Below are 14,010 nucleotides of genomic sequence, written 5' to 3'. Positions count from 1 at the left end.
GTAAAACTTACCAAATATACATACCAATTTCACCTACAATATTTAAACACCTACTTTTATTATTATTATTATTATTATTATTATTATTATTATTATTATTATTATTATTATTATTATTATTAATAACTAAAACCAAAAAGCTTAATAGTCTGTTAAGTACATTTTGTTTTTAACACCCTAGTAATAAAACTCCACATATTTCCTGTACAGTCATAGCAAACATAAACGTTTGGTGGAATTAAGGTTACAATTACATGGAATTCTGAGCCATTGCAGTTTTTTATGAGCTTGCCCAGACACACCTTAGCTCGTTATTTCCATACAATATGCTTGACTAAACTCATAGCAAAACCTGGAACCCCGTTCCATTTTAGTTGCTTTTAAAAAATACCAAACAACAACTTTTTATTTATTTATTTATTTATTTATTTATTTAATGCACAAAGTCTGTAGTAATCATATTTTTGTTGTTATTTATTACTTGGCTGCTATAAGAACAGCAGCACCATTTTTCAGATTTAATCAAGAGGGTTTAAAATACTAAAATAATTTTTTGAAATACTAAAACAAACTAAAAAAAAACCATTTTGACTATTTTTTTATGTAGAACACATTAAAAAAAAAAATACAGTGGGGGGAAGTCCATTCAATTCCAGAGGTCGCTGATTTGTGTCAGTCATCACTGCTTAACCGCGGAGTCAAGTCAGATTTGATGTCTTAATAAGTATTATCAAAGGCAGCATTGCTGTACTCATAACGGTCATGGTCCACATAAGTTTTGGCAAAGTTCTGCTTACTGGCCTCGGGTGTGGATTCAAAGCCATGGTTAGAGTAATGAGAGCTGTAGCCAGTGTTTAAGGCCTTACTCAATACAGGTGGCTTGGTTCTTGCGCCACTGATCTGGTATGATGGAATCCTATCACGATGCAGTCCTCTGACTGTGTCAAAGCCTTGGCCTCTCTCTAGGGTAGAGTCTTCCGCTGGCTTTTTACGTTTGACACAGCAGATGCACTTATTCCTGGAAACAAAACAAAACAAAAAAAAATACAATTAGTTACTGACTGTTATACATACAGTATAAGAGTATTATCTTATATCAATTTCTATATCTTATGTAACTTAATGCAGTAGATTCTACAATCAAATTCATACCTTACAAGAAAAGTAACTGGTGCATTTATCAGTGTGTTTAAAATTGAAAAATAACACAGACACACAAAAAAGTGCTTAATTTTCTTACCCTTTCATGAAGGTGACAGCCATGAGTAAGATGATAAATATAGAGGAGATAATGCAAACTATGGCAATCTTGAGCCACACTAAAATATAAACAATATAAAAAAAAGTTCATTTCAGATAGGCAAATCACATTGAGAGTATAATGTATTATATTTGAGTGGGGAGTGACTGCTTACATTTGTCATCCTTGATTACTGGAATAAAGTCTGTGACTGCCAAAAAGAAAAGAAAAAAAGATTCAAAATCCAATTGTTTTATGCAACTATTAAACAGTTCATATCATATCCTGTAGGATTTGTTATAGTTCTTGAAAGTATTACAAATAAATCTTACTATTTGGGTTGAAGCAGTAGGCTGAAGCAAGCTGGCTGGGTTTGTTGACACATGGAGTAACTGTCAGCTTTCCACTGGAGAACTGAACCACGTCCTTGTCTTTGCTCCACGCAGGTCTGTAAGGAGAAAGACAATGCAGTATACTGAGGGATCGACCTTCAACTCTATATTAATCCCACTGATGTCACACAGATTCCCTCCCTCCTGATTAACATCATATAATACAAGTATGCTGGACTGTAATAGACCAGCTTCAAGGATGAGATCCTTCACTGTTTAAATCAGGGGTGTCAAATCACTGTCCTCGAGGACCATTCCACTCCAGGTTTAACAGGTAAAATTATATAGTAAACTACTTCAGGGTCTGGATCTAGGTTTAATTGGTTCAATTAACCCTTTAAGGTACAAAGGAAGTATGTGTCCCACGAATAAAATTATGCAAACTTATTTTTATTTTTTTTGCAATGAGGCGCATGAAACATGGTTTAAAATGTACTGACAGGTTGGATCTGGTCATCCAAATTGTCAGTTTCCTCCCTGTGTCACTTGAGTCACTCTCAAATGTATTTTAAGAAGAAACTGTTTCAACAGCCGCTCAAATCCCAGTGTACCTTAAGGGTTTAAACAATTTAGAACAGAGCTGGAACAAAGACCAGGAGTGGAAGGGCCAGCTTTGGCCAACCCTGATTTAGATCAAGACAAAAAATAAAACAAATAGTGGTATATTGTTTTTGTAGATTTTTTAGGTGTCAGTCTAGTTCCAAAGAAAAGGTTTGTCAGCACTGCAGAGTGCCATTGAGATAATAAGGCCCTTAGGGAGTTTCTCTGCCCCCCTACCCCCACCCCACCCCACCCCACCCTGCCCCGCCCGCAATGAAAAGCAGTTTTATTACTTACATGCCGTCAGGGATGGGTGTGGATGTACTACTCAGTTGTTTCTTTGATGCCAAGCTATCACCAAGGGATAAACACCGTTGCATAGCTTCACTGTATGTCATGGTACTGTTCCCAAATGGAGGATAGACCACGTATACATCTGTAAAAGACACTGTGTGAAGAAACAGAGCCGAACTGATTTTTACCACTGTATTCCAAAACCTCTTCAGTATTGTCATATCCTTTGCTGTTATTGTTATGTCTAATAACATTAATATTATTATTTAGTTATACATATATCTATATATATATACGGACACGGTGCTCTGGTTCAACAAAAGTTTCTTTATTGTTCCCGCATCACATACACGGAAGACTGCGCCTGCTCAGTGAGCTAAGCTAATACTACCAGTAGGTGGCAGCAAATAACTAACACTCTTAAATCCAATACATAACATTTCCTTCCTGTTAAATGTTGTTGTCACAAATTGAATCATCTACATAACTAGAGGTAGAGGGTGGACTGCCTCATGCCTCAAGCTAGCCAGGGGATTATTCTGCCCCCTTCTTCTGGCTTGCTCTCTATACACTACTGAACTATTTTAACATGAAAGCCTTTGTTGTTTTACTATTTATTTATTTACGCTGTACCGATAATTAAAAAGTCAAATGGTTGGGAGCTTTCCTACTCCGAACAGGATAGCGTCTCTCGACAGCATTTGGTGACGGTTCTGCCATGTGTACATCTTGGTTCGTTGAAGGTGGAAACAAAGGTTCTTTAGCATTGGTTTCAGCCTCAATGACCCCCTTGGAAGTTGTGTTTGCAGTTGGTGAACATGCTGTGTAAACCTCAATAGGCTCTGTCAGGGTTGGTAATATTTCTGCTGCAGGATCTTCATTCAGATGGGTGCCAACACAATCCAGTAGCTGGTCAGCATGACGTCTCCAAGACATTCCAGGTCCAACATCCACAGTGTATGAGACAGGTCCAGTTTTGGCAGTAACAACTCCTGGAATCCATTTATCTCCCTTACGATATTCCCGTGCCAGCACTGCCTGACCGACTTGAAATTGTCTGTCCTTCGCACTGTTTTGTCGTTGTGCTATTTGCAACCCCTGATTCTTTTCAACATGTAAAGACATGTCTGGTTTTAGCAGATCCAATCGTGTGCGCAGCTTGCGTTTCAAAAACAACATTGCTGGAGATTCATCTGTTGTTGCATGAGGAGTATTTCTATACACAAGTAAAAAATTATCTAGTTTTTTACTAGTAGTTGCACTTTCCTTCGCTGACTTGAGTGCATGCTTCATGGTTTGAACAAAGCGTTCAGCCAAACCATTCGTTGCTGGATGGTATGGGGTAGACCTGATATGTTTTACGCCATTCATTTTCAAGAATGCTTCAAATTCGCTAGAGATGAACTGTGGGCCATTGTCACTTACAAGCTGCTCTGGAATACCGTAGTGACTGAATAGTCCTCTCAGAACCTGAATAGTCTTCGCCGCAGTGGTGGATTCCAGTATGAAAACTTCAGGCCACTTCGAGTGAGCATCCACCACGATGAGAAACATTTGTCCGTTAAAAGGACCTGCAAAATCAATGTGAATACGTTGCCATGGTCTACCTGGCCATACCCATGGGTGGAGTGGTGCACGACTTGGCATATTCTGGACACGTTGACATGATGTACAAGATTTTGCCTTCTCCTCAATTTGTGTGTCTATTCCAGGCCACCAGATGTAACTCCTTGCTATGGCCTTCATTCTGACTACTCCAGAATGTCCTTCATGTAGCATATCCAATACTCTGCTTCTTAACTTTGCAGGTATGACAACACGGATACCCCACATTAAGCACCCTTGGTACACAGACAGTTCATGGCGCCTTGCGTAGAATGGCGTCTTTACAGCAGGGTTGGCTTCTAGCCCGCCTTTTAAGACTTGCTCTAGAATCTGAGACAGTGTAGGGTCAGTTCTAGTTTCTTTTCTCACTTCAGCACATTTCACTGGTAGCTGTTCCATTTGGTTGCAATAAAACACGTCGACTGTGTCAGGTTTGTCTTTATGTGTCACCTTCAATGGTAATCTTGACAGTCCATCAGCATTCCCAATATCGGAGCCTTTCCTGTATTCAATGTCGTATGTATGGGCAGATAACAGTAAAGCCCAACGTTGCAGTCTGGCTGCCGCTAATGATGGAATTCCCTTCTTTGGACCAAAAATGGTTGTGAGGGGTCGGTGGTCTGTGAATAATGTGAACTTCCTGCCATATAAGTATTGGTGGAATTTCCGTACACCGAATACTATTCCAAGAGCCTCCTTCTCGATTTGTGCATACTTCTGCTCAGCCTTACTGAGAGTCCTGGATGCAAACGCAATTGGTCTTTCTTCTCCACCAGGAAGGACATGAGAAATAACCGCCCCCACTCCATATGGTGAAGCATCGCAAGCAAGGGTAATTGGAAGGTTTCCATCAAAGTGAGTTAAAACCTCTGATGACACTAACTGTTCCTTAGCCATCTTAAATGACTTTTCACAGTCCTTAGTCCACTGCCATTGCTTTCCTTGACACAATAACGCATTTAGTGGACTCAGAATGGTTGCTAGGTTAGGTATAAACCTACTGTAATAGTTTAACAGTCCTAGAAATGATCGCAACTGGCTTACATTTTCTGGTGCAGGCGCATCCACGATAGCTTTAACCTTTCCAGGTGACTTGTGTAAGCCCGTAGCATCAATGATGTGTCCCAGATACTCCAATGATTGTTTAAAAAACTCACACTTGTCCTTCTGAACACGCAGGCCATACTCTTCCAGGTGTTGCAAAACAGCATCCAGATTGTTAAGATGTTCAATCTCATTTCTACCTGTGACCAGTATATCATCAAGGTAGCAATGAACACCAGACAGTCCCTGTAATATTTGGTCCATGGCCCTCTGGAACAATGCAGGAGCTGAAGCAATACCAAAAGGTAAGCGGTTGTAACAGTACAGACCTTTCTGTGTTGTAATAGTCAGGTACTTTCTAGATTGCTCTTCCACCGTCATTTGCAAGTAGGCGTTGGACAAATCCAACTTACTGAAGCACTGACCTCCCGCTAGAGAAGCAAACAAATCTTCGATGCGTGGGATTGGGTACTGTTCAATACACAGAGCAGGGTTTACCGTAACCTTGAAGTCACCACATAGCCTCACGGTGCCATCCTTCTTGATAACAGGTACAATCGGTGTTGCCCAATCACTGAATTGCACTGGTGACACTACTCCATTTTCTAGCAATCGGGTCAATTCAGCATCCACTTTGGGTTTGATTGCATATGGTACCATGCGTTTTTGGCAAAACTTTGGTTTGCTGTCAGGTTTCACAATTATCTTTGCCTCAATTCCCTTCATTGTGCCAAGTTCCTTTCTGAATACAGAGCTATGCTTAATCAGAACTGCTTCCAAATTGCTTGGCTGAGTTAAGGATTTTATTTCCTGCCAGTTAAGATTCATTTTCTTAATCCATTCCCTACCAAACAAAGGTGGGTAATCACCCTCAACAACATATAGCTGCAGTAGCTCCATCTGACCATTGAGTTTCACCTGTACATTAATTTTTCCACTGGGCAAAACTGCTTCTCCAGTATAAGTTTTCAACACTAGGTTCGTATGTTGCAAGGGAAAATTACTTAACTTGTCTACATACATTTTCTTTGATATCAAGGACACTGCAGCACCAGTATCCAGTTCCATTTTCAAAGGGTTTCCCTCAATTTCTGGTGTGACCCAAATATTGGCCGTTTCACCTTTAAGAGTAAGCACATTCAAAGCCAATTCGGTATCTGTATCAGCATCATCACTTGACTCATTTACTTCCACGTACTGCACACTTTTCTTCCTCAGCTTGCTACTATGCGCGTTCCCCTTTTCATGCTTTTTCATTCTACAAACGCGTTCTATGTGACCCTTCTTGCCACAACAACGACAATCCTTTTCTTTAAACCAGCACTCCATTTCGCTGTGGGTATCCTTCCCGCAACGCCAGCAATTATTAACCGACTTGCTTCTCCGTGTCAACGTGAGCTTATTTATATTAGGCGGAGCGTTTAGTTGTTGAGATTCTCTAGCAGCCGTCTCCATTGATACAGCAATCTCTGCTGCTTTTTTGAACGTCAATTCAGCTTCAGATAAAAGACGTTTCTGGATCGCTTCCTTTCTCAAGCCACATACCAATCTATCTCTTAATGTATCATTAAGATGTGTGCCAAACTCACAGTGCTCTGTTAATTTTTTTAGCACTGCTATATACTGCACCACAGACTCACCCTCTTCTTGATTACGTCTGTGAAAACGAAACCTTTCGGCTATTACCAGAGGTTTAGGGGAAAAATGTTCCTGCAGTGTTTGTACTATTTCATTATAGCTTTTAGCACCAGGCTTTTCGGGCGCTATTAAACTCCTTAACAGGCTGTATGTCTTACCCCCAATCACACTTAATAAAGCCGCTACTCGCCTTTCTGCTGGTATGTCGTTTGCTGTGAGGAAGTGTTCAAAACGTTCGATGTAAGTGTTCCAGTCTTCTGTATTTTCATCGAAGCAGTCGAGTCGTCCTATGATTGCCGCCATTTCTTCCTTCTGTATGTAGCCGTCGTCACTCGTCTGGGTATTGAAAGTTATTTAGACAAACTGTAGCGAATCAATTATTGCCGGCAGCTGTCCAGTAACTTAAAACGAATCCTCGTCGCCACTTTATGTTATGTCTAATAACATTAATATTATTATTTAGTTATACATATATCTATATATATATACGGACACGGTGCTCTGGTTCAACAAAAGTTTCTTTATTGTTCCCGCATCACATACACGGAAGACTGCGCCTGCTCAGTGAGCTAAGCTAATACTACCAGTAGGTGGCAGCAAATAACTAACACTCTTAAATCCAATACATAACAGTTATGTTTTAATTCTGAATAGGCGTTATACATGGAACTGGTTGTACAGTTAACTAGATCAGGAAGATGCACAGAAATCTTTTTGGGAAATGAAAGACTTGTAAAGTAACTGAGCAGAGACCAAGCAACATTGTATTATTGTACATCTTACCACGCCAATCTCAATCAGCTTTGCAATATTTGTTTTAGTGTTTTGTGGTATTTACTGTATTGTACATAACAAAGAATTGTTTTTAAGAAAGTGTTTTACAAACGATGTACATGTGTAGCAGTACAGTAAAGCACACAAACTAAATTAACCAGCTTATAAATCAAATAACCAGGCATTTCCACTAGAACACACTAGCTCTCGAACTCAAGAGACCCGAGATGGTTACCATTGGTTTTGTAGCAGTAGGCACTGGGTGCAGTGTAGTATCCACAGGGCCCTTTTTTAATGATGCCTATATTACTGTTGCCACAAGTCTTGATCGCTGTGGTACGGGCAAGAAGAATTCACTGCTCTTCCACCCATCCATACCTGCCATCGAAAAGTTACATCATGAAAATGAAGGGTGAGCCAAAGCATTTACTTCCATAAAAAAAGTCGAACTGAATGTGGTTCAGAAATAGATTGTAGTATAAAATCTCTGATGCTTTAAAAATTAGGTTTACATGATATGAGAATATTACAAGTACAGAGCAATGTATTCAAATTGTAATGTGGAAGGATCCTTCAAAACACATGTTGTTGTTTTTTTTTATTGATATTCGATTGCAATGTAAACGGAATTCAATGTATTGGTATGTGGGTTGTGCAGATTATGGGTTATTTTCAATTGACTCAACCAAGATAATGTATTTGATAATCAAGGTGAAACAGACCCCAATGTAAGAGGTTGAATCATTTGTAAGTACTTCAATTATTTCCGTTTTAATATCCTACTATGACCTCTATTATTATTATTATTATTTATTTCTTAGCAGACACCCTTATCCAGGGCGACTTACAATCGTAAGCAAATACATTTCAAGTGTTGCAATACAAGTAATACAATAAGAGCAAGAAATACAATAACTTTTGTTCAAGCAAAGTATAAGTGTGACAACCACAATTCAATAATACAGCAGATAATAGTGATAGTTACATCAGGGTATGATTAAATAGTGATAGTTACATCAGGATATGATTAAATATAAAGTACTACAGGTTAAGCACTTGGCAGATTACAGTATTCTGAAGTACAGGATTAAATGCAGTAAAATAGGGGCAGATAAGAGCAAAATAAAGCACATTTACATGAGGGGTGATAGTGTCCCAGGATCACTCCTCTATCACACCTCTATCACTCTCTATAGTTTTTTTCTGCTTAGAATACTATTTTTCAGGATTACTATCACATCTTTTTTCAAGCATTGTCTAAAAGCTGAATTTCTGAAGTGAGAACTCTGACCCACTAGGGTGGTGTGCATCTCTAATTTCCAGTTCCTTGTGAAAGATGTTTTTCCATTGACTTTACAGATCAGTTGCAGAGGTGTGGCTGAAACCCACCCCCAGTGGCCATTTAGAAAACTTGCCTCATTTCAGAAGTTCAGCTTTTCGAAGCAGAATATTTAATAAGCAGTGCAAACATAAACAGCAGAGAATGACACAAAATGACAAATTAAAAAGTAAGAAATTAAATTAAACATTCTGAAAATTTATATGGTACTGAATGTGTTCAATTCTAACCACACTCTCAGTGCATACGTTACCTGCAGGTCTGGAAGCTGATGTTCCGAGCACTGGTCACCTGTTCTAAATTAAATTAAACATTCTGAAAATGTATATGGTACTGAATGTGTTCAATTCTAACCACTCTCTCAGTGCATACGTTACCTGCAGGTCTGGAAGCTGATGTTCCGAGCACTGGTCACCTGCTCTAAGGTTGCTAAAGCTGCATTCTGCGACAGACAGTACTCTCTGGATTGAGTGTAATTAAATGTAGTGATACTGGACTCAAAAACCCCTGAAATAACTGGTGAAAAAAAAGTTAAGATGTCTTAATGGAAATAAAGAACAAGCCAACATGTACAGTACTAAATAATCCTGGAGCAATGTGGATTAAAGGGAGGTGGAGAAGCTCTGTATTGCTTTACACTTGGGTTTTCGAAACCAACCCTTGACGAGACTAAAATATATTGCCATGCCTCTCTGGCTTTAAATTTGCAGTTCAGTGGCATCTGTGCTTGAAATTGTTTAAGCTATAATGAAACTGTGATCATGTGTTTTTATTTTTCTAATATATTTATTTAGATGTCTCTTTGTATTCGCGATGCTTTAACTATTGAGCTGTACCTGTGCTGGCCCTGCAGGCCCAAAAGTGAATAAACTAAACTGAACAGCAGATAACCCTTTAAATCCTGTGTCTCTTGTGTAAATGTTTGATACCAGTTAATCAAAATAGATTGCTACAGTAGTGTGAAAATGTATTAGAACACCCCATTGCTTCTGTTGTTTTGATTTGTTGTGCATATGAAATCCAAACCACTGTAACTGATAATCTTGGAAAATTGTCAAATAAGCAAATTAGCAATTGTCTGATTTAATTGATGATTTTAATAGGCCATGTGTGGAATTCATTAAAAAATAATAAGAGAAAAGGAACACACATACACAAATGGTAAAATGCATGTTACTTTTTTTAAAGTTGTTCAAGATGCCTATTAAAGCACAAAGTGATCTAGCATTTTCACAAGAGTGCCTATTGTTTCTACATCACTAATTACTAAGTCTCACACAAATAGGTTTTCATGCAGGTAGGTATTTAAGGATATAAATGACAAATCGAGGTGTTCTAATAAATTGGCACATTACTGTATAATAGGTTTTAAAAAAAAGACCGATATTCTGTCCCTTGAAGGTATAAATACAATCTCACTATATAGTAGACAGACAGACAGAGACAGATAGACGATCTTACCAATGTCATATAGTGAACAGGTAGCAGCGTGCAGAAGGATAGCTAAACAGAACAAAATCCTCATTGTGATACCTATGATATTTGCTATGGAGTGAAGACTTCCAATCGTGTTTGCTCTTCTGTAGTTGCTTAGAAGCCAGTGAATCTATATACTCAAAAAATAAGAACCTGCCGAGGGCACTGGGTTGTCTTTCTAGGTCAGCCAACACAAGAGACTGTGAAAAAAATGACACACCTTTCCACTTTATAACAACGTACTGATGTAGTACATACCAAAGTCCAAGGTGCAGATGCATTTTCTATATTTATCGTATGATTTATTCGTATCGGACACTAAGCTGATGTATCAGACACTAAGCTGTATTTTTAACACTTTTCTATTGCACATGTTCAAGATCCATTATAGCTCAGGAAGACTGACTAAAGGGCAATGACTGAAAGCATACTTTCTGAAAGCATTAGAAGAATTAAGTATAAAACTAACACAGAACTGCTTAGAACCACAATCTAACTCATCTAAACAAGCTGCTTCTTGCCAGTGTTGTACCATTATGGTGTTTTTATTCCTTTTAGAGAATCTCAAACAAAGAATTTTAGGAAAAATGTATTTTTGTAGACGAGCAAAAAAAGTTACAAGAAATAGATTTTTTTTTTTTTTGCAAAACTCCAAAAATGCTAATTCAAACCCTTTGATGCTATGATAGTATTGTCTACAAGGTGCTAGAAATTTCAATATGATAATGAAGAACCTAATTCTAGAAAAGTCTAGAAAATGCTGGATTGTAGGTGAACATTCTTAGAAAGTATAAAAGGGTTAGGCATAGGATGATTGCTGTCATTACCAGTAAGTCAATATGGGACAAAGTAAAGATCTATCTGAAGACCTTAGGCAGAAAATGAGTTATTGTCATAAAGCTGGAGAAGGATAGTTCCAAGCATTTCAGTATCACAATTTCAAATATTGTTTCTATTATCAAGAAGTACAAGACTCATGGTACTGTCACAATGCTCCCTCGGTCTGGAAGAAAGAAGGTTCTTTCACCAAGAACAAGAAGAAGAATTGTGAGGAAGGTTAATAACAATCCGAGATTGACTGCCAAAGATATTCAAAGTGAATTGGCTGCAGGTGGGACTGGGATTTCCATTTCAACCATAGGTCAAGTATTGCATGGTGAATGTCTCAGTAGTCGCAGGCCAAAGAAAAAGCCACTCTTAGGAAAACGTCACAAGGACAATCACTTAAAGTTTGCAAAACGGCATTTAAATGATGGATATGAGTTCTGGTCAAATGTTTTGTGGAGTGATGAAACAAAAATCGAGCTATTTGGTCACGCTGATAGTCGTTACGTTTGGAGAAAGTCCAAAGCACACATCAAAATCTACTTTAGAATTGTTAAAGAAGAATAAAATCAAGGTTCTGGAATGGTCTAGTCAAAGTCCCAATCTAAATCCGATTGTGAATCTTTGGTATGAGTTGAAGGCTGTGCACAAGAGAAGTCCTCGAAATTTGAATGAACTGGAACAATGCTTTGTTGAAGAATGGTCAAAAATCACTAATGAATAATGCCAAAAGCTCATTGACAAATATCCTAATTGTTTAAAATAGGTTATTATTGCTAAAGGTACCTCAACTAGCTATTAATTTCATTTTCCTTGTCAGGGTATGAATACTTTTGAATTAGCATTCTTTGAATTTTGCAAAAAATAATTGCTAAAATAAATAATTGTAGAAATCTTGTAACTTGTTCCTCATCCACAAAAGCAAAAACTTTTGCTACAAAAGATTTTTCCTACAATTATTTGTTTTTGAGAAATTTCTAGAAATGATAAATTCCCATTGGGGTATGTAAACTTTTGCCTACAACTATATATATATATATATATATAGTAACAAAGCCTGACGGTTCAAATTCATTTCACCCTTTTAAAAGCAGACCAAGACACAGAACAGTACTTTTTAGGCACTTTCATGCACTTTTATTAATTACAGAAAATAAACTAGCAAAACACAAAATACGTGGAGTACTAAACTGTACTTTGCAAGCTTTTAACTAACACCAGACAGCTAAGCTGTTTACCAGTCAAACCCCAGTTGTTTCACACACAAATAGGTTCACCCTATGTTCACGCAGAACCTTTTCTTGTTTACACAGGTCTGCTCTGCACATGGCCTTTCTCCATCCGCCTACTCTATAGGGTTTCCCCTGCCTTAATCAGCCTCAGGTGCTTCACTTTAAAATGGTAACCCTGTGGAATTCTGGGAAATGTAGTCCTGCAGCACATATTTTCTCCTCCCCCCTCAAGCCAAGCCAAGCCAAGTACAAGGTTGTCCTGGAAGAAAACTTGCTTCCTTCTGCTCTGACACTATTCCCCAACTCTGAGGATTGGTTTTTCCAGCAGGACAATGCTCCATGCCACACAGCCAGGTCAATCAAGGTGTGGATGGAGGACCACCAGATCAAGACCCTGTCATGGCCAGCCCAATCTCCAGACCTGAACCCCATTGAAAACCTCTGGAATGTGATCAAGAGGAAGATGGATGGTCACAAGCCATCAAACAAAGCCGAGCTGCTTGAATTTTTGCGCCAGGAGTGGCATAAAGTCACCCAACATCAATGTGAAAGACTTGTGGAGAGCATGCCAAGACGCATGAAAGCTGTGCTTGAAAATCAGGGTTATTCCACCAAATATTGATTTCTGAACTCTTCCTAAGTTAAAACATTAGTATTGTGTTGTTTAAAAATGAGTATGAACTTATTTTCTTTGCATTATTCGAAGTCTGACAACACTGCATCTTTTTTGTTATTTTGACCAGTTGTCATTTTCTGCAAATAAATGCTCTAAATGACAATATTTTTATTTGGAATTTGGGAGAAATGTTGTCAGTAGTTTATAGAATAAAACAAAAATGTTCATTTTACCCAAACACATACCTATAAATAGTAAAACCAGAGAAACTGATAATTTTGCAGTGGTCTCTTAATTTTTTCCAGAGATGTGTATATATATATATATATATATATATATATATATATATATATATATATATATATATATAATAAAAGAAAAAAGAGAAAAGGATATTTCAGGTACTTAAAAAGGTAGAATAATTGATTACAAATCAATTATCAGGACGTTTCGGACTACAAGTCCTTCATCGGCCGAATACAAAAAAACAGTAGGTGTGTTAAGTAAGTGAGCGGCTCAGTAAAAGAATCAACTTAACGACTCGCTCAGTTCCACTCCCGCTGAGCCGCTCAGAGCGCTCCTGAGCATATTTCATCAGTGATCAGAGTGAGCGGACGGAATGGACACCTGCAGGAAACAAGTGGAGATGACAGGCAGGATTGACAAATACGTTTGTCAAGAACGATGAACTGGTTTCGACTTATGAAGTTATGTATTAATTGGCTAAATAAGATGGTAAAAATTGTTGTTTTCGAATTTGTATCATTTAATTTCTTTTTTTTTTAAATGTAGAGCTGTTTTATAGTTATTAGTGTATTATTATTAGGCTTGTAGTATTAATATTATTCATAATTCTCATTATTAACGTCGGTATTGTCGGTATTAAACACAGCCAGATATGAGGTTCAGTCCAAACAGAGCGCCGAACTCAGCGAGGTTCAGCAGGGGACAGTAACCACACGGGGTCATTTCATCTACCATCACCTCAGAAACAC

At 38.1% G+C, this 14,010-nt stretch overlaps 2 protein-coding genes across 2 annotated transcripts; both read right to left on the bottom strand.

Annotated features, from left to right (window-relative positions):
* Positions 1–445: 445 nt before the first annotated feature.
* LOC117970625 (uncharacterized) lies at positions 446–9,141 on the bottom strand. Its single transcript, XM_058999277.1, has 6 exons — positions 9,120–9,141; positions 2,470–2,608; positions 1,573–1,688; positions 1,416–1,451; positions 1,241–1,319; positions 446–1,018 (listed from the first exon to the last, which is right to left on the bottom strand). The coding sequence occupies exons 2-6, from the start codon at positions 2,568–2,570 to the stop codon at positions 718–720; spliced, it is 633 nt and encodes a 210-aa protein (XP_058855260.1). The 5' UTR covers positions 2,571–2,608; positions 9,120–9,141; the 3' UTR covers positions 446–717.
* Positions 2,669–7,378, bottom strand: LOC117973221 (uncharacterized protein K02A2.6-like). Its single transcript, XM_058999276.1, has one exon. The coding sequence runs from the start codon at positions 7,054–7,056 to the stop codon at positions 3,106–3,108; it is 3,951 nt and encodes a 1,316-aa protein (XP_058855259.1). The 5' UTR covers positions 7,057–7,378; the 3' UTR covers positions 2,669–3,105.
* Positions 9,142–14,010: the final 4,869 nt, after the last annotated feature.

Source organism: Acipenser ruthenus, chromosome 2 (genome assembly GCF_902713425.1).
Source record: "Acipenser ruthenus chromosome 2, fAciRut3.2 maternal haplotype, whole genome shotgun sequence".
Lineage (NCBI taxonomy): Eukaryota > Metazoa > Chordata > Actinopteri > Acipenseriformes > Acipenseridae > Acipenser > Acipenser ruthenus.
The sequence above is the reverse complement of the archived record's forward strand: the minus strand, read 5'-3'. Positions and strand labels throughout refer to the sequence as shown.